Here is a 23008-nt window from a genome sequence, read left to right on the forward strand (position 1 = left end):
CCTCAGTATCAAATTCTTTTTCTTAACATCCCTGTGAGGCTTTTAATGTTTAACTGCATTAAAGGCAAGTTGTTGTTCTGGGCAAAACCAGCAAAATGGTATTTATTGTCTAAACTCTAAGGCTCAACCACATACTGTTAGGACTAGGAGCCAGGTCCAGGCCAGACTAAGCATGACAGATTCCCTTCTGTGATGGACAATATAAATCTGTTGGGGTTTTTAAAATCATGATCATTCTATCCGGTGCCAGTCCACAACTAACCAGATTTTAGTGAATTGAATTTGAGCGAGAGCGGCAGAGGGAGGGAGAGAGCGAGAGCGGCAGAGGGAGGAGAGAGCGAGAGCGGCAGAGGGAGGGAGAGAGCGAGACAGAGAGAGTGTCGGGCGGAGAAAAGAGAGAGAGAGAGAGAGCCGGGCGGAGTGGAGAGAGACAACGATTCGGGCAGACAGAGTGGTGGATAGGGGGGGCCACAGAGAGAGAGAGGCGCAGAGAGAGAGAGAGAGAGAGAGAGAGAGAGAGAGGCGCGCAGAGAGAGAGAGAGGCGCGCAGAGAGAGAGAGTGAGGCGCAGAGAGAGAGAGTGAGAGGCGCAGAGAGAGAGGCGCAGACAGAGGCGCAGAGAGAGAGAGAGAGGCGCAGAGAGAGAGAGAGGCGCAGAGAGAGAGAGAGGCGCAGAGAGAGAGGGGCGCAGAGAGAGAGAGAGGCGCAGAGAGAGAGAGAGAGGCGCAGAGAGAGAGAGAGAGGCGCAGAGAGAGAGAGAGGCGCAGAGAGAGAGAGAGGCGCAGAGAGAGAGAGAGGCGCAGAGAGAGAGAGAGGCGCAGAGAGAGAGAGAGGCGCAGAGAGAGAGAGAGGCGCAGAGAGAGAGAGAGGCGCAGAGAGAGAGAGAGGCGCAGAGAGAGAGAGAGGCGCAGAGAGAGAGAGAGGCGCAGAGAGAGAGAGAGGCGCAGAGAGACAGTCGCAGAGAGAGAGAGAGTCGCAGAGAGAGAGAGAGGCGCTAAGAGAGAGAGAGAGGCGCTAAGAGAGAGAGAGAGGCGCAAAGAGAGAGAGAGAGGCGCAAAGAGAGAGAGAGAGGCGCAAAGAGAGAGAGAGGCGCAAAGAGAGAGAGAGAGGCGCAAAGAGAGAGAGAGGCGCAGAGGGAGAGAGAGAGGCGCAGAGGGAGAGAGAGAGGCGCAGAGAGAGAGAGAGACGCGCAGTGAGAGAGAGAGGCGCAGAGAGAGAGAGAGGCGCAGAGAGAGAGGCGCAGAGAGAGAGAGGCGCAGAGAGAGAGAGGCGCAGAGAGAGAGAGGCGCAGAGAGAGAGAGAGGCGCAGAGAGAGAGAGAGGCGCGCAGAGAGAGAGAGTGAGAGGCGCAGAGAGAGAGAGGCGCAGAGAGAGAGAGAGGCGCAGAGAGAGAGAGAGGCGCAGAGAGAGAGAGAGGCGCAGAGAGAGAGAGAGGCGCAGAGAGAGAGACAGGCGCAGAGAGAGAGACAGGCGCAGAGAGAGAGAGAGAGGCGCAGAGAGAGAGAGAGAGGCGCAGAGAGAGAGAGAGGCGCAGAGAGAGAGAGAGGCGCAGAGAGAGAGGCGCAGAGAGAGAGAGAGGCGCAGAGAGAGAGAGAGGCGCAGAGAGAGAGAGAGGCGCAGAGAGAGAGAGAGGCGCAGAGAGAGAGAGAGGCGCAGAGAGAGAGAGAGAGGCGCAGAGAGAGAGAGAGGCGCAGAGAGAGAGGCGCAGAGAGAGAGAGAGGCGCAGAGAGAGAGAGAGGCGCAGAGAGAGAGAGAGAGGCGCAGAGAGAGAGAGAGGCGCAGAGAGAGAGAGAGGCGCAGAGAGAGAGAGAGGCGCAGAGAGAGAGAGAGGCGCAGAGAGAGAGAGAGGCGCAGAGAGAGAGAGGCGCAGAGAGAGAGAGGCGCAGAGAGAGAGAGAGGCGCAGAGAGAGAGAGAGGCGCAGAGAGAGAGAGAGGCGCAGAGAGAGAGAGAGGCGCAGAGAGAGAGAGAGGCGCAGAGAGAGAGAGAGGCGCAGAGAGAGAGAGAGGCGCAGAGAGAGAGAGAGGCGCAGAGAGAGAGAGAGGCGCAGAGAGAGAGGGGCGCAGAGAGAGGGGCGCAGAGAGAGAGGGGCGCAGAGAGAGAGGGGCGCAGAGAGAGAGAGAGAGAGGCGCAGAGAGAGAGAGGCGCAGAGAGAGAGAGAGAGAGGCGCAGAGAGAGAGAGAGAGGCGCAGAGAGAGAGAGGCGCAGAGAGAGAGAGAGAGGCGCAGAGAGAGAGAGGCGCAGAGAGAGAGAGGCGCAGAGAGAGAGAGGCGCAGAGAGAGAGAGGCGCAGGGAGAGAGAGGCGCAGGGAGAGAGAGGCGCAGAGAGAGAGAGAGGCGCAGAGAGAGAGAGAGGCGCAGAGAGAGAGAGAGGCGCAGAGAGAGAGAGAGGCGCAGAGAGAGAGAGAGGCGCAGAGAGAGAGGCGCAGAGAGAGAGGCGCAGAGAGAGAGAGGCGCAGAGAGAGAGAGGCGCAGAGAGAGAGAGAGGCGCAGAGAGAGAGAGAGGCGCGCAGAGAGAGAGAGTGAGAGGCGCAGAGAGAGAGAGGCGCAGAGAGAGAGAGAGGCGCAGAGAGAGAGAGAGGCGCAGAGAGAGAGACAGGCGCAGAGAGAGAGAGAGAGGCGCAGAGAGAGAGAGAGGCGCAGAGAGAGAGGCGCAGAGAGAGAGAGAGGCGCAGAGAGAGAGAGGCGCAGAGAGAGAGAGAGGCGCAGAGAGAGAGAGAGGCGCAGAGAGAGAGAGAGGCGCAGAGAGAGAGAGAGGCGCAGAGAGAGAGAGAGGCGCAGAGAGAGAGAGAGGCGCAGAGAGAGAGAGGCGCAGAGAGAGAGAGAGGCGCAGAGAGAGAGAGAGGCGCAGAGAGAGAGAGAGGCGCAGAGAGAGAGAGGCGCAGAGAGAGAGAGGCGCAGAGAGAGAGAGGCGCAGAGAGAGAGAGGCGCAGAGAGAGAGAGGCGCAGAGAGAGAGAGGCGCAGAGAGAGAGAGGCGCAGAGAGAGAGAGAGGCGCAGAGAGAGAGAGGCGCAGAGAGAGAGAGGCGCAGGGAGAGAGAGGCGCAGGGAGAGAGAGGCGCAGAGAGAGAGAGAGGTGCAGAGAGAGAGAGAGGCGCAGAGAGAGAGAGGCGCAGAGAGAGAGAGGCGCAGAGAGAGAGAGGCGCAGAGAGAGAGGCGCAGAGAGAGAGGCGCAGAGAGAGAGAGAGAGAGAGGCGCAGAGAGAGAGAGAGAGAGAGAGAACAGGCGCAGAGAGAGAGGCGCAGAGAGAGACGCAGAGAGAGAGAGAGAGAGAGAGAGGCGCAGAGAGAGAGAGAGGTGCAGAGACAGGTGAAGCCTAACTTTTTGACCAAATTTGTACACACCTCAGTATCAAATTCTTTTTCTTAACATCCCTGTGAGGCTTTTAATGTTTAACTGCATTAAAGGCAAGTTGTTGTTCTGGGCAAAACCAGCAAAATGGTATTTATTGTCTAAACTCTAAGGCTCAACCACATACTGTTAGGACTAGGAGCCAGGTCCAGGCCAGACTAAGCATGACAGATTCCCTTCTGTGATGGACAATATAAACCTGTTGGGGTTTTTAAAATCATGATCATTCTATCCGGTGCCAGTCCACAACTAACCAGATTTTAGTGAATTGAATTTACCACGATAGGATTTGAGCTCTCAGACACTGGATTGCTAGTCCAGCTTCATTAGTGCAACAGTGTGAACAAGAGCACGTGTCAGGCAGTTGACAGGATTAAAACAAAAAGCTAAAAGCTACTGCGGATGCTGGAAATCCAAAACAAAAACAGAATTACCTGGAAAAACTCAGCAGGTCTGGCAGCATCGGCGGAGAAGCATCCTGTCTTCCATTCTTAATTAGCACTTTTCTTAGACAAATATCACCACCTTCAACACCTCTTTGATCCTTTTGTCTGTGACATCTTTTGATTATCTGCTCCTATCACGGCTTGCTTATCTCCACAATCACCACACCCTCAACTTCTCTCTTCCCCCCCCCCGCCCCCCATCAACCTTAAACCAGTTTATATTTCTCCTTTCTCCTAACTATGCTTCAGTTCTGCCGAAGGGCCATGAAGGCTCGAAACGTTAACTGATTTCTTCTCCGCCGATGCTGCCAGACCTGCTGAGTTTTTCCAGGTAATTCTGTTTTTGTTTTAGTTGACAGGATTACCTACCAGAGTGTACAGTCAGGTGCTTCTTCAAAACTTTGGGGTAGCGGCTGGTGAAATCACACCAGTTGCAGCTGTAAGTGGCTTCGCCTTGATGGGTCCCGCTGTAGTGCTTGCTCAGGTCGTGCGCCACACAACTCTTAAAGGGGCAGAGTTTACACTTGAACTTCTTTCCTTTCAGCCTCCCCCGCTTCTTGTGCTGAGCTAAAAGCTTGGTGCTGGAGCAAGCGAAATCGCACTGGTCGCAACGGAACGGGTAGTGGTCACGCTGGTGCTGCTCCATCTCCGCCACACTCTGGAATGTCAGTCCGCAGGTCCGGTAAGGGCAGGGGACAGACTTGGCACTGCAACTGGATCTCAGCTGCCCAGGGTGCTGGGCACAGCAGCTCTCCGCCTTGTCACGGCCGTGTTTGACCACGTGCTCCTTCAAAGCCCGCGACCGGGCAAACTCTTCGCCACAGGCTGGGCAAGGGTACTTTCCCCGGGTGGCGATGCCCACAACGGCCAGGGCAGCACCGTTTCCCTCGCTGCTGCTGCCCTGCTTCCTGCACAAAATCCGAGGGCACTTTGCCTGCAATCGGCCTTCGTCTTCATGCCTGGGAGACAGAGTGTGTTTAGTGTCCGGTGTGTGATGCTGCAGGTGATCAGCCAAAAGGCTCTGGTTCTCAAAGCTCTCGTTGCATCGATGGCAGCAGTAAAGTTCCTTCATTTGGATCAAAGCATCTGGTGAGAACATAAAACTGTCAGTCACTTTGGCTCACTATTTATCCAAGGGTCAGACTACAAGCCAATGACTTACCCAAGTGCTGGTTTGCAAAGTGCTGGCACCTAGCTCTGCTCCTGCAATTACCCTTATTTTCAGAGGGAATTGTGTGGCCTTGTGTGTGAAACAGAAGATAATGTGCAGGTACAGCAAACAGTTAGGGTTCCACAGACACAGATCTGCCCTCAGTACCTCACACGTGGATGTCCGTTCTATATCAATTGTGTTTAATTATATGCAGGTGGAGGGTATTAATTTGGATTTTAATTGAGCACGTACAGAGAGACAGTAATCCTGGGAACATCATTTAAATTTAATTAGTTAAGTTTCCTTTTCAAGTTTTATTTACATTACACTGCCTCATCAGGGATTGTCACTCCGTTTATTAGTTTATTTCTATTGACTTATTGTTTTTCTCAAAAAGAGCACATAAAGAGACAGTGTTCCATGCACGCCCAGACTGTGGCAGGTTGCAGCCCCTTTTCGACTATCTGGGGCTGCTCCTCTAATTTTGGTGGTACTTCAGCCCCACGCTCCTGATCTTTGGTCACCCGGTGCAGACAGGGGCGAGGAGGGAGGGGCCTCCTTGTTAGCCTGCTCCTGGGCCTGGCCAAAGAGGCCATTAACAGGTCCAGGCAGCGGGCGGTCAAGGGGTTGTCCAGCTGGACTGTCTGCCCCTCTTCCGTGGCTACGTTCGCGGCCAGGTATCTCTGAAGAGGGAGCGCATGGTGCCCACCGATACGCTCGATGCCTCCCGCGACCGGTGGGCACTGAGGGGGCATTATCAGCCCCCAAAACAGCATTTCAATTTAATTTGATAAGGAGCTATCTGATCCGTCTATTTGTTAATTTGCCAATTTGTTAAAAGGTGTACACAAGAACATAAAGCGACAGTCGCCTTCTGTGACCGGTGGGCACCACAGGGGCTGGAGGGCATCATCAGCCCCGGGGACATTACTTTAATTTGATTTAAGTTTGCTTTAAAAGTTTTGTCTATTCGTTACCGTGCCCCTTTAAGGGGCTGTTAAATTTGTTCATTAGCTCATTTGTTTATTTTTGGGTTTTAAAGGAGCACAAAGGGACAGTTGCCAAGGTGGCCATTAACAGGTTCAGGCAGCAGGCGGTTGAGGGCATCATTCGGCCCGACTGTCTGCCCCTCTTCTTTAGCAATGTTGGCACCCGGGTGTCCCTGAAGAGGGAGCACGTGGTATCTGCCGGCACACTCGAGGCCTTCAGCAGCTAGTGGGTGCTGCAGGGGGCTGGTGGGCATCATCAGCTCCAGCAACATGAATTTAATTTGATAAGATTCCTTTAAAGTTTTGCCTTTTTGTTACCGTGCTTCTTTAAGGGGCAGATAACTTGTTCACTAGTTCATTTGTTTATTTTTTATTGGTGCACTCAGAGTATAAAGAGACAGTTACTGAAATTGTGGTGTGGCTGAGTAAGGTGGTGTGTATTTGTGATGATTCACTCTGTAAATAAATGATAGACTGAGTAAAGATTAGCTTCAGTATTATTCCTTCACCAACTGGTTTTCCAGAATAGAACAGTGGCCAGTCTTTACATGTCACTGAAACATTGAGTGCTGCCACACAGTGTGACCATGGGGAGGGGAGCCTTTTCCTATCCCCACCTGATGCCCACTCACACATTTTGAGGGAGGAGGTCAAGATGTAGACAGCACCAACCTTGACTGGCCTTTCCTAGCCCAGGGATAAGGAGGTCACTTGTACCTCCAGACCTACCTATTGCAATGCTTTCCGGACCCGCCTCTCATCATCTACCCTCCGCATGATTCAGCTCATTCGAAAGTCTGCTGCCTGCATCTCAACTCTCAGCATGTGCCTTTCACCCATCTCCTCTGTGCCCACTGACCTACACTGGCTCCTGATCCAGCAACGCCTTGGGTTTAAAATTCCCATCCTCGTTTTCAAATCCCTGCATGGTCTCACCTAACGTTCCCTCTAAGCTGTGCGGATGTAACGGGCAAACAGAGAACAAACCAGCCACCCACAAGTGATGTTCCCTTTAAGGTGAGCTCGTGCGTGACCTGGTCCAATCTTAAAGGGACTGCACAGTGCAACAAGTCAGCCATGCACGGCGAATGGAAGCTAGAGAGAACATTGACCCCACTCCTTTCTACCTCTGCAATCTCTTCCAGCTCCGCAAAATCCCAATAATAAAAGTAAAATATTGCAGATGCTGCAAATCTGAAATAAAAATGGGAAATGCTGAAAGAAAATCAGGTCAGGCAGCATCTGTGGAGAGAGGAAAAATCCAACCACCAAGATCTCTAAGCTCCTCCAATCTTTCTACGATTTAAAATGGGGTCTTGGGCTGACTCGCGTTGGACGGACTCAAATGTTACCTGGGATGGGGGTGGTGGTGGGGTGGGGGAGGTGTTATCTGTTATATTATGGGGAAAGGTTTGACAGGCTGGGCCTGTATCCATTGGAGTTTAGAAGAATGAGAGGTGATCTTATTGAAAAATATGAGATTCTGAGGTGACTTGACAGGATGTTTCCCCTTATGGGAGAGACTAGAACTAGGGAACATAGTTTAAAAATAAGGGGTCTCCCATTTAAGACGGAGATGAGGAGAAATTCTCTCTCTCAGAGGGTCATTAGCATCTGGAATTCTCTTCCCCAGATGGCAGTGGAGGCTGGATCATTGAACGTTTTTAAGGTTGAGTTAGATAGATTTTTGATCAACAAGGGTCTTCTTCTTATCATGTTCACGGACAGATGGACGGAATCATGGGCACATGCAGCATTAAATAGCCAACACCTCATCGCTGAGCCAACAGCAGAGGTCCCAGACTTCAACCTCACTCTTAAACACTGGACAGAACTCAACCGAAACCCCACAGATTACGGACAATCCTCCAGAAGATGAGGGATAACCCAAAGAGCGATTGTGGGCACATGCCCCAAACCATGGAACCCATCAGATCAGCCTGGTCAGGCAGCCCTATTGTGGGCGGCAACTCAATTCCCGACTTGGCATCTCAAGAGGCCTTCGACTGGACCGACAAACTGGACATCACATTATAAGCTTTTCCCATTGTACAAAAATCGTCGTAACTTCCAGACACTACTCAAGACTCTGTCAAACTACAGCACAAAGAGGCCAAGTTAAGGTACCTGGTGGGTTGCTGGCTGCCTCCAGTGTCTCGTCCCGCTGGACGGTTTGCACAAGGTTCTGCCCGTCACACTCTTCGCTGCTTTCCGACAGTTCCTGCGTGGACGCCACCGTCACCTCCAGGGTCACGGTTTGGCACGTGTCCTTGAGGCCGGCCTCCTCCTGAGGATTGGCGCTCTGCCCGGCCTCTACCATGAGCTGTGCCACGTCCGCCGCGAAGCACCCGTCGCCTTGGAGACCGTGCGGTCCTCCCCGCAGCTCGATGATGCCATGGAGTGCGTAGTCCTGCTCGGCAGCGAATTCCGTGAAGATGCCGCCACTGTCTGCTACACCCCCTCCCTGCTCTTCCATCTTGGCTTTGACGTACCCCTTTTGCCCACGTTGCCTCCAGCAGATTTGGCCGTTAATCTTTCCTCCTCAGAACCGAGATCTGCCGACACACAGACAACAGGAATAAATAAGGAGAACCCTGTTTCCAGTGACGGGAGCGTCAATAACCAGGATTAAGGTAATTGGTAAAAGAACCAGTGGGGAGATGAGGGGAATTTCTGTTAACACAGCAAGTTGTTGTGATCTGGAATGTGCTGCCCGAATGGTAGAAACAGATTCAATAATCACAGAATCACGGTGCAGAAGAGGCCCTTCGGCCCATCGAGTCTCCACCCACACGTGAGAAACATCTGACCTATCCACCTCATCCCATTTACCAGCACTTGGCCCATAGCCTTGAATGTTATGGCTTTCAAAAGGGAATTGGATAAATACTTAAGGGGGAAAACTTTACAGGGCTAGGGGCAAAGGGCAGAGGGAATGGGACAAATTCGATAACTCTTTCAGGTTACAGAATGACTACAGCACAAAAGGAGGCCTGTCAAACCCATGCTGGTTCTTTGTTGGGGCAACTCAGCTAGTCCCACTCCCCTACCTTCACCCCATAGCCCTGCAAATTTTTCCCTTCAGGTGCTTATCCCATTCACTTTTGAAAGCCACAAGTGAATCAGCCTCCATCATACCCTCAGGCAGTGCATTCCAGGTCCTAACCACTCTCTGTGGGGGAAAAAAAAAAGAGGTTTTTCCTCGTGTCACCTTTGATTCTTTTGCCAATCACCTTTAACCAGTGTGCTCTGGTTCTCAGCCCTTCCACCAATGGGAACAGCCTTTCCCTCTCTACTGTCCGCACCCCTCATGATTTTGAATACCTCTATCAAATCTCCTCTCGGAAAAAGTTGAGGAACTTCAGTAACGTGAATAGGTTGGAAAAGTTGGAGTTGTTCTCCATAGGGAAGTGAAGATTATGTCCCTCTTCCCTAGAACTATTTTCATGTGCGGTGTCCAAAATTAGACATAGTACTACAGTTCAGGTCGAACATGTGTTTTATAAAGGTTCATCTTTCTTCCTTAGGGCGATAACTGGGCAGGGTCAAGATAAGAGCAACTGAACACATTTCAGTAAGAGTGGGCCAAGAGAGGGAGCAAGGACAAGTCGAGAGAAACAGGCATGACAGGGCAAGGACAAGCCAAGATAGGTAAGAGGGAGATAGGGGGCAAGGCTAGGCAAGAAACAAAGCAATAACTAGGCAAGAATAAGATGAGACAGGATGAGAGGTGGGACAAAGACAGGACAAAAGCTGAATTGAGAAAGGGGAAAGAGTGGGGGGGTGGAGAGGAGAGAGGAACAACTGGGCAAGAGAATGAAATTACAGGGATTAAAGAAAGAAGGGACAAAATGGAGAAACACCGGGGCATGTGGCAGGGACTAGTGAGGGGATAGGTGATGGGGTGAGGGTGGGGATGCAGCTGGATGAGTAGGGGCTGGGTGATGGGGTAATGATGAGACGTTTGGTGAGGATATGAGGGGGAGGAGAGGGTGAAGGGGTGGGAGTGAGTACAAGGGGTGAGGGTGAGGATGGCTTGGAAGGGGAGGAGGAGATATTGAGGAGTGGGGGTGAGTGTTGGGGAGAGAATGCAAGGGTAAGGTTGTTTAGAGAGGTGAGAGGTGATGGAGAGGAGATGGAGCTGCATGAGCAGTTGGGAGAGCGGATGACACGAGGGGCTTAGAGTAGGGTGGATGAGGGGGCCGAAGGTGGAGAGAGTGATCCGATCTCTTACATACCACCAGGAGAGACGGAGAAATACCTGGGTGCCAGAATCAACCCATGGGCAGGAGTAGCTGAGGAGCAATGGGGACCCAGAATCGGTATGTGGATAGAGAATCTGAAGAAGGCAGCTCTTCGGCCTATCCAGAGGATTGAAATCCTCAAAACGCATATGATACCCAGAATATATTTCCACCTGATCCTCGCAGAGGTCTCACAGAATACACTAGTCAAACAGGACCAATATATCAAAAACGGAACCAAAGAAATTTTACACCTTCCGCCACATACGACGGATGGAGAGTGAAGATGGATGGATGAAAAGGTGAGGTAAATGGGGTTGGGGGTTGAAGGGGTTTTGTAGAGTTTGGGGTGAGGGGTAGGGGGTGACTGAGAGGGCGCAAGTCAGGGGTTGGGTGAGGGTATAGGGGTGGGTTTGGGTGTGAGGGGCGTTTGGGGGTGTGAGGAGACGGGTGGGTTAGGAATGGTATGGCGGAAGAGGGAAAAATAACGTTTGGAGAAGAGTGGGGACGCAGAAGATGCAACACCTGCCCCTTCACTTCCTCTCTCCTCACCGTCCAAGGGCCCAAACACTCCTTTCAAGTGAAGCAGCATTTCACTTGCATTTCCCCTAACTTAGTCTACTGCATTTGTTGCTCCCAATGTGGTCTCCTCTACATTGGAGAGATCAAACACAAACTGGGCGACCGCTTTGCAGAACACCTGCGGTCTGTCCGCAAGAAAGACCCAAACCTCCCTGTCGCTTGCCATTTTAACACTCCACCCTGTTCTCTTGCCCACATGTCTGTCCTTGGCTTGCTGCATTGTTCCAGTGAAGCCCAACGCAAACTGGAGGAACAGCACCTCATCTTCCGACTAGGCACTTTACAGCCTTCCAGGCTGAATACTGAATTCAAGAACTTTAGATCTTAAACTCCCTCCCCCCATCCCCACCCCGTTTCTTCCCCCTCCCTTTTGTTTTTTTCAATAATTTATATAGATTTTTCTTTTCCCACCTATTTCCATTATTTTAAAATCTACAACTAATACTTTGTTAGTCTTTCCACCCCACCCCCACTAGAGCTTGAGTGTCCTGCCATCCATTCTTAATTAGCACATTTTCTTAGATAATATCACCACCTTCAACACCTCTTTGATCCTTTTGTCTGTGACATCTTTTGATTATCTGCTCCTATCACTGCTTGCTTGTCCCCACAACCACCCCACCCTCAACTTCTCTCTCCCCCCGCCCCCTTAAACCAGCTTATATTTCACCCCTCTCCTAACTATACTCAGTTCTGTTGAAGGGTCATGAGGACTCGAAACGTCGACTCTTTTCTTCTTCACCGATGCTGCCAGACCTGCTGAGTTTTTCCAGGTAATTCTGTTTTTGTTTTGGATTTCCAGCATCCGCAGTAGTTTTTTTGTTTTTATATTGTTGGGGGGGGGGGGTTGTGCAGATGGGGGCAGTGGGGATAGGGGGATGGGGGATGAGGGGGATGGGGGTAGGGATTGGGGGGATTGAGGGGGATTGGGGGGATTGAGGGGGGGGGCGGGGATTGGGGGGGGGATGGGGATTGGGGGGATTGAGGGGGGGGCGGGGATTGGGGGGATTGAGGAGGGTGGGGATTGGGGGGATTGAGGGGGGTGGGGATTAGGGGAATTGAGGGGGGTAGGGATTAGGGGTGGAAGAAGGGGGTGGGGGGGTGAGGGAGAGGGTTGGGATGGGGAGGTGGAGGGTAGGGATTAAGGGGGAGGGTAGGGATTGGTGGGGGGAGTAGGGGTTGGGGGGGGGAGTAGGGGTTGGGGGGGGAGTAGGGGTTGGGGGGGGGAGTAGGGATTGGGGGGGAGTAGGGATTGGGGGGGAGTAGGGATTGGGGGGGAGTAGGGATTGGGGGGGGGGATTGGGGGAGGGATTGGGGGAGGGGAGGAGGGATTGGGGGAGGGGAGGAGGGATTGGGGGAGGGGAGGAGGGATTGGGGGAGGGGAGGAGGGATTGGGAGGGGGAGGAGGGATTGGGGGAGGGGAGGAGGGATTGGGGGAGGGGAGGAGGGATTGGGGGAGGGGGAGGGATTCGGGATTGGGGGGTGGGGGGAGTAGGGATTAGGGGGGAGGTGGAGGGTAGGGATTAGGGGGGAGGGTTGGGGGGGGGGAGTAGGGATTGGGTTGGGGGGAGTAGGAATGGGGGGGGGAGTAGGAATGGGGGGGGGGAGTAGGAATGGGGGGGAGTAGGAATGGGGGGGAGTAGGAATGGGGGGGAGTAGGAATGGGGGGGGGAGTAGGAATGGGGGGGGGAGTAGGAATGGGGGGGGGAGTAGGAATGGGGGGGGGAGTAGGAATGGGGGGGGAGTAGGGGTTGGGGGGGAGTAGGGGTTGGGGGGGGAGTAGGGGTTGGGGGGGGAGTAGGGGTTGGGAGGGTTGGGGGGGAGTAGGGGTGGGGGGAGGTGGGGGAGTAGGCGTGGGGGGAGGGGGGGAGTAGGGGTGGGGTAGGGGTGGGGGGAGGGGGGGAGTAGGGGTGGGGGGTGGGGGGAGGGGGGGAGTAGGGAGGGGGGGAGTAGGGAGGGGGGGGAGTAGGGAGGGGGGGGAGTAGGGGTGGGGGGGAGTAGGGGTGGGGGGGAGGGGGGGAGTAGGGGTGGGGGGAGGGGGGGAGTAGGGGTGGGGGGAGGGGGGAGTAGGGGGAGGGGGGAGTAGGGGGAGGGGGGAGTAGGGGGAGGGGGGGGAGTAGGGGGAGGGGGGAGTAGGGGTGGGGGGTGGGGGGGAGGGGGGGAGTAGGGGTGGGGGGGTGGGGGGGAGGGGGGAGGGGGTGAGGGGGGGAGTAGGGGTGGGGGGTGGGGGGGGGGAGGGGGGGAGTAGGGGTGGGGGGAGGGGGGAGTAGGGGTGGGGGGTGGGGGGAGTAGGGGTGGGGGGTGGGGGGAGGGGGGGAGTAGGGGTGAGGGGGAGTAGGGGTGGGGGGGGTGGGGGGAGGGGGGAGGTGGGGGGTGGGGGGAGGGGGGGAGTAGGGTGGGTGGGGGGGGGAGTAGGTGAGGGGGAGTAGGGAGGGGGGGGAGTAGGGGGGTGGGGGGGGGGGAGTAGGGGTGGGGGGTGGGGGGAGTAGGGGTGGGGGGTGGGGGGAGGGGGGAGTAGGGGGGGGGGGGTGGGGGGTGGGGGGGAGTAGGGGTGGGGGGTGGGGGGGAGGGGGGGAGTAGGGGTTGGGGGGGGGGCGGCTCCTGTCTTCTCTCACCTCAGGCCTGCCCTGCGGGGCCCTCCCGCCTCCTCTGAAGAACTGCTGCCCGCGGCCTCTCTCGGCCGGTCTCTCTCACACGGCGCTGGGGATGGAACCGCGAGCCGTCCCGGTACTCACCCTCCCCGGCTCCGGGGAGCCGCCGTCCGCCTCCCGCCTCCCGCTCACGGGGCCGCGGGGTTTTTTTCCGCCCGCCCGCCTGACTTTTTCTTTTCGCCTTTCTTCCACGGGCGACCAAATGCCGGGAAAAAAATCGTTTTTATTTAATTATCTTTGTTCCCCTCATCGCCAACAAGCCACAACCCTCATTAAAATGGTGCTGAAGAGAAAAACAATGTTACTGATCCTTATCTATTCGAATTTTTTTTTTACAAAATCCTTGACTTTAAGTCAGACACCCCTGCCCATAGTTAAAAGACCCCTGGATGGAGACTTGGCCAATAGGCAACGTCATAAAGTGAAGCCACGGCCGCCATCTTGAGTTAGGGCAGATGATGGCACAATGGGCAGGACATCATTGGACCATGTTGGTGGATGTGGACAATAATCATTCCAGCCCAGGACAATGGGGAGAAAGCTCACATTGACCCAGAACATATAAAGAAATAGAAGCAGGAACATGGAGAACAAAGTGAGGAAGTTATGATCAAAAAGACTAGCAGTTGTAGCATTTTTGCCACCATCAGATGTCTGAAACCAATATTTGCAGCCATTCAAGCACCTTTTGAAGTGTATTCACTGTTGTAATGTAGGAAAAGCAGAAACCAATGCGCACTCAACAAACTCCCACAACCAGAAACAGAGAATTTTTACAGTGCAGAAGGAGCCCATTTGGCCCATTGTGTCTGCAAAGAATCTCCAAATAAGCAATTCACCTAATGCCAATCTCCTGCCTTCTTCTACGCTTAGTTCCTTTTCCAATAACTGTCTAATCCCTTATGAATACCTCAATTGAACCTGCCTCCACCACAATCTCAGGCAGTGCATTCCAGACTGCAACCACTCGCAGTGTGAAAAAGATTTTTTTCTCATGTCACTTTAGCTTCTTTTGCCGATCACCTTAAACCTGTGCCCTCTGGTTCTCAACCCTTTCACCAATGGGAACAGTCTCTCTCCATCGACTCTGTCCAGATCCTCATGATTTTGAATAGCTCTACCAGATCTCCTTTCACTGATGTGTTCCCTCACTACTACAGTGAGTGCCAGTCCTGATTTTGTACTCGAGCCCTGGAGTACTGAGCCTTAACCTTTAACCCTGGGATTCAGGGCCAAGAGTGCTACCAACTGAGCCACAAAGGAAACCCGTATAAAACATGATTCAGTTTCAACTGGAATATTTTGTTAACTCGAGGCATATGGTCAGCAAGGGGAGACTTCGGCCAGAGTGAGACAGAGACCGAGTGAGTGTATTTGGTTCAAAGTGGGAATTCAGTGCATAGGGGGAAAGAAGTGCTTTAGGTAAGGTTGGAAAATAGCAAATGTAACTCCATTGTTCAAAAAGGGAGGGAGACAGAAATCGGGAAACTACAGGCCAGTTAGCTTAACATCTGTCACAGGGAAAATGCTCAAAGCTATTATTAAAGATGCTATAGGAGGGCATTTGGATAAGTTCAAGTTAATCAGGCAGCGTAACCATGGTTTTGTGAAAGGGAAACCATGCTTAACCAACTTATTGGAGTTTTCTGAGCAAGTAACACGGGCTGTGGATAAAGGGGAACCAGTGGATGTACTATACCTAGATTTCCAGAAGGCATTTGATAAAGTGCCACATCAAAGTTAATTGCGGAAAATAGAAGCTCATGGTGTAGTGGGTAACATATTAGCGTGGATAGAAAATTGGCTGGCTAATAGGAAGCAGAGAGTAGGCATAAATGGGTCTTTTTCAGGTTGGCAAGATGTAATGAGTGGTGTGCCACAGGGATCATTGCTGGAACCTCAACTGTTTACAATTTATGTAAATGACTTGGATGGAGGGATGGATGGGATGGTTGCCAAATTTGCTGATGACACAAAGATAGGTAGGAAAGTAAGTTGTGACCAGGACATATGGAGGCTTCAAAAAGATATAGATAGGTTAAGTGAGTGGGCAAAGCTCTGGCAAATGGAGTATAACGTGGGAAAATGTGAAATTGTCCATTTTGGAAGGAAGAATGAAAGAGAGGTATATTATCTAAATGTTGAGAGATTGCAGAGCTATGGGATGCAGAGGGACCTGGGTGTCCTAGTGCATGAACCATAAAAGGCTATTATGCAGGTACAGCAAGTAATTCGGAAAGCTAATAGAATGTTATCATTTATTACGAGGTGAATTAAATACAAAAGTAGGGAGGTTATGCTTCAATTGTACAGGGCACTAGTGAGACCACACCTGGAACACTGTGTACAGTATTGGTCACCTTATTTAAGGAAGGATGTAAGTGCATTGGAAGCAGTTCAGAGGTTTACCAGATTAATACATGGAATGGGCGGGTTGTCTTATGAGGATAGGTTAGACAGCTAGGCTTGTATCCGCTGGAGTTTAAAAGAGTAAGAGGCAACTTGATTGAAACATATAAGATCCTGAGGTGTCTTGACAGGGAGGATGTGGAGAGGATACTTCTTCTTGTGGGAGAATCTAGAACTAAGGGTCACTGGTTAAAAATAAGGGGTCACCCATTTAAAACGGAGATAGGGCAAAAATTTTTCTCTGAGGGCCAAGAGAAGCATGAGGGGAGCCGAGAGTTGGAGATGAGCGCAAGAGGAGCCGGGAGTTGAAGAGAAGCGTGAGAGGAGCTGGGAGTTGAAGAGAAGTGCGAGAGGAGTCAGGAGTTGAAGAGAAGCGCGAGAGGAGTCAGGAGTTGAAGAGAAGCACGAGAGGAGCCGTGAGTTGAAGACAAGCGCGAGAGAAGCCAGGAGTTGAAAAGAAGCGCGAGAGGAGTCCGGAGTTGAAGAGAAGCGCGAGAGGAGCCGGGAGTTGAAGAGGAGCGCGAGAGGAGCCGGGAGTTGAAGAGGAGCGCGAGAGGAGCCGGGAGTTGAAGAGGAGCGCGAGAGGAGCCGGGAGTTGAAGTGGAGCGCGAGAGGAGCCGGGAATTGAAGTGGAGCGCGAGAGGAGCCGGGAGTTGAAGTGGAGCGCGAGAGGAGCCGGGAGTTGAAGAGAAGCGCGAGAGGAGCCGGGAGTTGAAGAGGAGCGCGAGAGGAGTTGGGAGTTGAAGAGAAGCGCGAGAGGAGTCGGGAGTTGAAGAGGAGCGCGAGAGGAGTCGGGAGTTGAAGAGAAGCGCGAGAGAAGCCGGGAGTTGAAGAGAAGCGTAGACGTGCAAGAGGAGCCGGGAGTTGAAAAAGAACGCGAGAGGAGCCGGGAGTTGAAGAGAAGCGTGAGAGGAGCTGGGAGTTGAAGAGAAGCGCGAGAGAAGCCAGGAGTTGAAGAGAAGCGCAAGAGGAGCCGGGAGTTGAAGACAAGCGCGAGAGAAGCCGGGAGTTGAAGAGAAGTGCGAGAGGAGTCGGGAGTTGAAGAGAAGCGCGAGAGGAGCCGGGAGTTGAAGAGAAGCGCGAGAGAAGCCAGGAGTTGAAGAGAAGCGCGAGAGTCGGGAGTTGAAGAGAAGCGTGAGAGAAGTCGGGAGTTGAAGAGGAGCGCGAGAGGAGTCAGGAGTTGAAGAGAAGCGCGAGAGGAGCCGGGAGTTGAAGAGGAGCGCGAGAGGAGCCAGGAGTTGAAGAGGAGCGTGAGAGGAGCCAGGAGTTGAAGAGGAGCGCGAGAGGAGTCGGGAGTTGAAGAGGAGCGCAAGGGGAGTCGGGAGTTGAAGAGAAGCGCGAGAGGAGCCGGGAGTTGAAGAGGAGCGCGAGAGGAGTCGGGAGTTGAAGAGGAGCGCAAGGGGAGTCGGGAGTTGAAGAGGAGCGCGAGAGGAGCCGGGAGTTGAAGAGGAGCGCGAGAGGAGCCAGGAGTTGAAGAGCGCGAGAGGAGCCGGGAGTTGAAGAGGAGCCGGGAGTTGAAGAGGAGCGCGAGAGGAGCCGGGAGTTGAAGAGAAGCGCGAGAGGAGCCGGGAGTTGAAGAGGAGCGTGAGAGGAGCCAGGAGTTGAAGAGGAGCGCGAGAGGAGCCGGGAGTTGAAGAGGAGCCGGGAGTTGAAGAGGAGCGCGAGAGGAGTCGGGAATTGAAAAGGAGCACGAGAGGAGCCGGGAGTTGAAAAGGAGCTGGGAGAGCAGTGGTGACTAAGGGAGTTCGGTGAGTTGGGAACGAGGTGATCCTTTGAGTACTGTGAGTCCTCTTCAACTCCTCTTGGCTGCATGTGACCAAGACCAGGAACTGAATACTAAGAACATTTGACGTTTAGGAAGGACAGACAAGAACGTTTGGTGACTGAGGGAGTTCGGTGAGGAGGTGATCCTTTGCATACTGTGGGCATGGTCGGGTAAGTATTTACTACTTTTATCAGTTATAGTTTTTAAGGTCTTATTTTGTGGTTCATCATTTGTAAGGGCTATATTCTGTAACAATGAGGAGCAGGGAAGAAGGGCCCAAGAGTAATTGATATTATTTGATATCAAGTATCTTCCAAAAGGTTTAATTTAATTTAAAGTGGTAAGTCATGGCAGGAGAGCTCAAAGCTGTGGTGTGCTCCTCCTGCTCTATGTGGGAAGCCGGGAACATTTCCAGTGCCCGGGGCCAGCATGTGTGAGGGAAGTGTCTCCAGCTGTAGCTCCTGGAAGCCCGGGTTACAGAGCTGGGTGGTGGTTGGGGACACTGTGGAGCATCCGTGAGGTGGAGAGTATCGTGGATAGCACATATAAAAGAGGTGGTCACACCGCAGGCTAAGAGTCCACAGGCAGGAAGGGAATGGGTGACCACCAGGCAGAGCAAGAGGATTAGGCAGGCAGTGCAGGAATCTCCTGTGGCTATTCCCCTGCAAAACAGATATACCACTTTGGATACTGTTGGGGGGGGAATGGCCTCTCAGGGGAAAGCAGCATCAGCCAAATCCGTTGCATCACGGGTGGCTCTGCTGCACAGGGGAGGAGTTAAAAAGTGCGGGAATGCAATAGTTATAGGAGATTCAATTGTAAGGGGAATAGGTAGGCATTTCTGTGGCCGCAAACGAGACTCCAGGATGGTATGTTGCCTCCCTGGTGCTAGGGTCAAGGATGTCTCAGAGCGGCTACAGGACATTCTGAAGGGGGAGGGTGAACAGCCAGTGGTTGTGGTACACATTGGTTCAAACGACATACGTAAAAAAAGGGACGAGGTCCTAAAAGCATGATATAGGGAGTTAGGAAGTAAGTTGAAAAGTAGGACCCCAAAGGTAGTGATCTCAGGATTACTACCAGTGCCACATGCTAGTCAGAGTAGAAATAGCAGGATATATTGGATGAATACGTGGCTGAAGAGATGGTGTGAGGGGGAGGGTTTCAGATTCCTGGGACATTGGGACCGGTTCTTGGGGAGGTGGGACCAACACAAACTGGACGGGTTACACCTGGGCAGGACCGGGACTGATGTCCTAGGGGGAATATTTGTTAGTGGTTAGGGAGGGTTTAAACTAAAATGGCAGGGGCATGGGAACCTGTGCAAGGAGTCAGAGGAGGGGGAATCAAAGACAAGAACAAAAGATGGAAAGGGGAATAAGAAAAGTGATAGGCAGAGAAATCAAGGGCAAGAATCAAACAGGGCCTCAGTGAAAAATAGTGGGAATGGGACAAGTAATGTTAAAAAGACAAGCCTTAAGGCTTTGTGCCTTAACATGAGGAACATTCGCAATAAAGTGGATGAATTAACCGCGCAAATAGATGTAAACAGGTATGATATAGTCGGGATTACGGAGACATGGCTGCAGGGTGACCAGGGATGGGAACTGAACATCCAGGGGTATTCTGTATTTAGGAAGGACAGACAAAAAGGAAAAGGCGATGGGGTTGCATTGCTGGTTAAACAGGAAATTAACGCAATAGTGAGGAAAGATATTAGCTCCAACGATGTGGAATCTGTATGGGTAGAGCTGAGAAACACCAAGGGGCAAAAAACGTTATTGGGGGTTAGTGCAACTCCACCGCCTTATTCTTTTTGTCTGTCCTTCTGAAATTTCCCTAAAGGGAACCAGCTGGGTTTTTAATTAATTGAATTTGAATTTCCCAGCCGCGATGGGGGGATTTGAACTTGCATCTCCAGATTATTAGCCCCGGTCTCTGGCTTATGAGTCCAGTAATATAACCACTATATTACTGTACTTGTGCTACATGAATACAAGTTCTTTAAGTGGGTGAAGTAGTGTATGCAAGCTTATTGTTCTGTGGAAGTCACAGTCTTGATGTGAGTAATAAATGTTATCCTGATATTCAAATTTTTCACCAATGAGCAATTTGTTTGCTTCAGCTTTGTTGATTCTTGGAATCTTTAAATAGGTCTCACCTTCCCACCAACACCCCGAAAAATTCAATCTGGCTCCTTAAGTTTTCCTCTCAGTTTGAATTCCAAATTGGCTTCTTTTATTAATTTTCAGAACATGGGCATTTATTACTGATCCCCACGAAGGCTGTGGTTTCTGCTTGAACTTGATGGTAGCTGTTAGATATAATGGAGTGGCTTGCTAGGCACTTCAGAGTCAAGCCTATTGTTGCTTTTTCTGTAGCAGGTGACCTGCTGGCGTGGTTATAGTGTACAATTAAGAACTCTTTACAGGAAATAATCTGGAGTACGGGAATCACATGTGGGCCGGACCAGGTTAAGGACATCAGGTTTCCTTCTAAATGATTGCACTGGTTAGGTTTTAATGGCAACCCAGCTTCATGATCACTTTCGCTACCACCAGGGTTTTAGGCTCCAGAATTTCTTTTACACAGCATCTCCTGCCAACACAAGATAGCTGCCAATAGTCTGTACCTACACATGCCAGAAAACCAATGGCATCATTTTCAGGTGAGACAGTACCAGCAAAAACCCCATACGTCACAGAGTGAAACAGAATTTTTAACAGCACGCATTGAAAAAAAACAGCATCGGAGAGTAGGATTCTCTGTTACGAATTGGCCAATTCCACCACCAACTTTAATTAGCCTATTTTTCACTAGCGTAAGATGTTTGAGATTCTGCAGCCGTAACTGGAGTCTGAGGAGTGCTAGAGATTAACCCTGTCAAGTCACTCGCTGAAGTTTCCTTCACCAGCCTCATTAATTGTAAACATCCCCCTACGATTTCTTATATTAACCCCACCAGAGATATGCTCTCAGCTGGAGTAAATCAGGCACCCGAGTGCAAAATGGCCTGAGCAAGGCTGTCACAGCTGCTGAACTAAAGAGCGAAGAGTTGAAAATATAAACTGCATAGAATGGATGGAGGAAAAGCATGGAGGAGGTGGTGAGGCTTTTTTAAATCATGGGCTTTTAATTGTTTGAGAAGCATCTCTTCTTCTAGTTGCTGTTTACGCTGTTGCTCACCATGTCATCACGAAATAAAACAGTACAAATGTGCATGCACGGCGGTGGCTGTTGTCATGACAGTGGATCACAGCGCTGAATTAATTACAGACATTAAAAAAAAGTCTTCCTTATTAAATATTTTAAAACAAACTTCAGCCAGCTTTTGCTTAAAATGTAAAACTAACCACTTTCTGGAATTCCTATGTGGATTATACTTGACCAACTAGTCTGGAGAGAGAACATGGAACGTTGCACTTAATAAAGGTGTCAAGGCCTACTTCAGACAGGGACATTTGAAAAAGGAAGAGATGCAATGCAAAAGACTGAACTCTAATCTCCCACGGTGGCAGAGACACTGGCGACTGATCACCACATCTCAGCAGAAACCACCTCCTGTTAAATTATATCTCAGAAATGTGGAAATGGTCTGAGTTGAAAGAAAGCAGATTCTGGGTGAAAGACATGTTTGTTTTTTCCCCTTCCAGGAATACAAAAGGAAATGGGTTAAAAAAAATACCAGCTGCAAACTTGACCTGTGTTCTAGTGTGTGCTGTGAAGGTCTCAGCAGATGATCAACTAGACTTACCTGCAATCTGCAGGGATGTCTATCTCTCTCTGGCTTTGCTGACTTGCCTTCAGCCATAGGCAAAAAGGAAAAAGGACAGCTAACCTGCAGAACCAAGTGTCTCCAAACCAACTGCTCAACTGCCAAAGCCAGCTCTACCGGAATCACCCAGCTTAACGACTGCAACATTTCACCATCTACTCCTCACGGACAAGCCAAAGACCAATTCGTATATCTTTAATTTTTATTTTTGGACTCAACTTTTCATTTCTGATCTGTATGGGGGTTGCACTTATTATTTTCTCAGGTTTTTAGTAACTAATAAACTTACTCTATCTTTGACTTAATAGAAGCCTGGTTAAATTGGCTGCTACTAAAACAAATACATTTAGACTAGAAAAAGGTATCCACAAGGGAAGGGATCCCTTTTAAATTAACCTTGTTGAAACCAGCCAAGGGTGTTGAATAAAGAAGGGAAGCCAGCTCACTCCTCCTCACCCAAGAGCATAACAAAATTGGGGTCCCGTTCGGGAAGTTAATTTTGGGTATCTCATCCAGGATCATAACTTGGGGGATCTCACCTGGGGACCGGTCATAGCACTGTTTTAAAGAAGCAGAATTCAAATTGTCAAACTGCCCATGGTGAGATCTGAACTCATTCTCCAGCTGATTAGTCCAGTCCAGTCCAGTAACATAACCACTACTCCGAATTGTCCCCATTAGTCAACATCCATACCTTCTCAGCAACTTTCTTTTGAGCAGATAGCCCATACTTGATTGTTTGAATTTATCCAGCGGCAGATTTAATCATGGTTGCGCTCTCACCTCTCAGTCAGGGTTCAGGTCTAACTCCAGAGGCTCAAGCACATAAAACCAGGTTGGCACTCCAGGTGCAGTACTAGGGGAGAGCTGCACTGTCAGAGTCCCATTAAATGGAGGCCCAGTCTGCCTCACAGGTAGACATAAAAGATCCCACAACACTATTTGGAATAGGAGCAGGAATGCTCTCAGGTGGCCTGGCTAATGTTTGTCTTTCAACCAACACCATTAACAAACAAAAACAGAATTACCTGGAAAAACTCAGCAGGTCTGGCAGCATCGGTGGAGAAGAAAACAATTGACGTTTCGAATCCTCATGACCCTTCAGCAGAACTGAAGTATAGTTAGGAGAGAGGTGTCTCCTAACTATACTTCAGTTCTGCCGAAGGGTCATGAGGACTCGAAACGTCAACTGTTCTCTTCTCCACCGATGCTGCCAGACCTGCTGAGTTTTTCCAGGTAATTCTGTTTTTGTTTTGGATTTCCAGCATCCGCAGTAGCTTTTAGCTTTTTGTTTTAACCATTAACAAACAGACTTTGATTTTTTTTAAACACAGCAAGTCCCAAAAACAGCAACGTGAACCAATCGGCTGCTGTATTCTTACCAGTTACTGCACATCAAAAGTACTTCATTGCCTGCAAATCATGTTGGAACATTCAAGGTTGGAAAAGAAACCTGCATCTCCATAGTGCCTGCCTTGGAGTTATAAAACTGGCACTACTGTCCTGTGGATGGGTTTCACCAAATGACATTACGATGAGTGATCAATATATTGTACATTTATTGCTGTACAACTGCAGAGTCATTGCTGAAAAAAAAAAGAGGGATACAGAGAAAGCTACATCACCTTAATAGCTGTCCCATTCCCCAC

The 23008-nt window shown here is 51.1% G+C and overlaps 1 protein-coding gene across 4 annotated transcripts in view; it reads right to left on the bottom strand.

The window, feature by feature from the left end:
* Nucleotides 1–13591, bottom strand: part of znf142 (zinc finger protein 142) — a 56798-nt gene extending 43207 nt beyond the window's left edge. For 3 of the 4 annotated variants that reach the window (XM_078552681.1, XM_078552679.1, XM_078552682.1), the window contains exons 1-3: nucleotides 13495–13591; nucleotides 8061–8488; nucleotides 4161–4877 (exon numbers count right to left, since the gene is read on the bottom strand). In XM_078552681.1, coding sequence (XP_078408807.1) covers nucleotides 4161–4877; nucleotides 8061–8409 — 1066 coding nt within the window. In that variant the 5' untranslated portion in view covers nucleotides 8410–8488; nucleotides 13495–13591. Of the gene's footprint in view, nucleotides 1–4160; nucleotides 4878–8060; nucleotides 8489–13374 lie in introns of all 4 variants that reach the window. The other variant, XM_078552680.1, reaches the window with a different exon arrangement.
* Between the last annotated feature and the right edge of the window lie 9417 nt (nucleotides 13592–23008).

The sequence above is a fragment of the Cetorhinus maximus genome, chromosome 11, assembly GCF_964194155.1.
Source record: "Cetorhinus maximus chromosome 11, sCetMax3.hap1.1, whole genome shotgun sequence".
Taxonomy (NCBI): domain Eukaryota; kingdom Metazoa; phylum Chordata; class Chondrichthyes; order Lamniformes; family Cetorhinidae; genus Cetorhinus; species Cetorhinus maximus.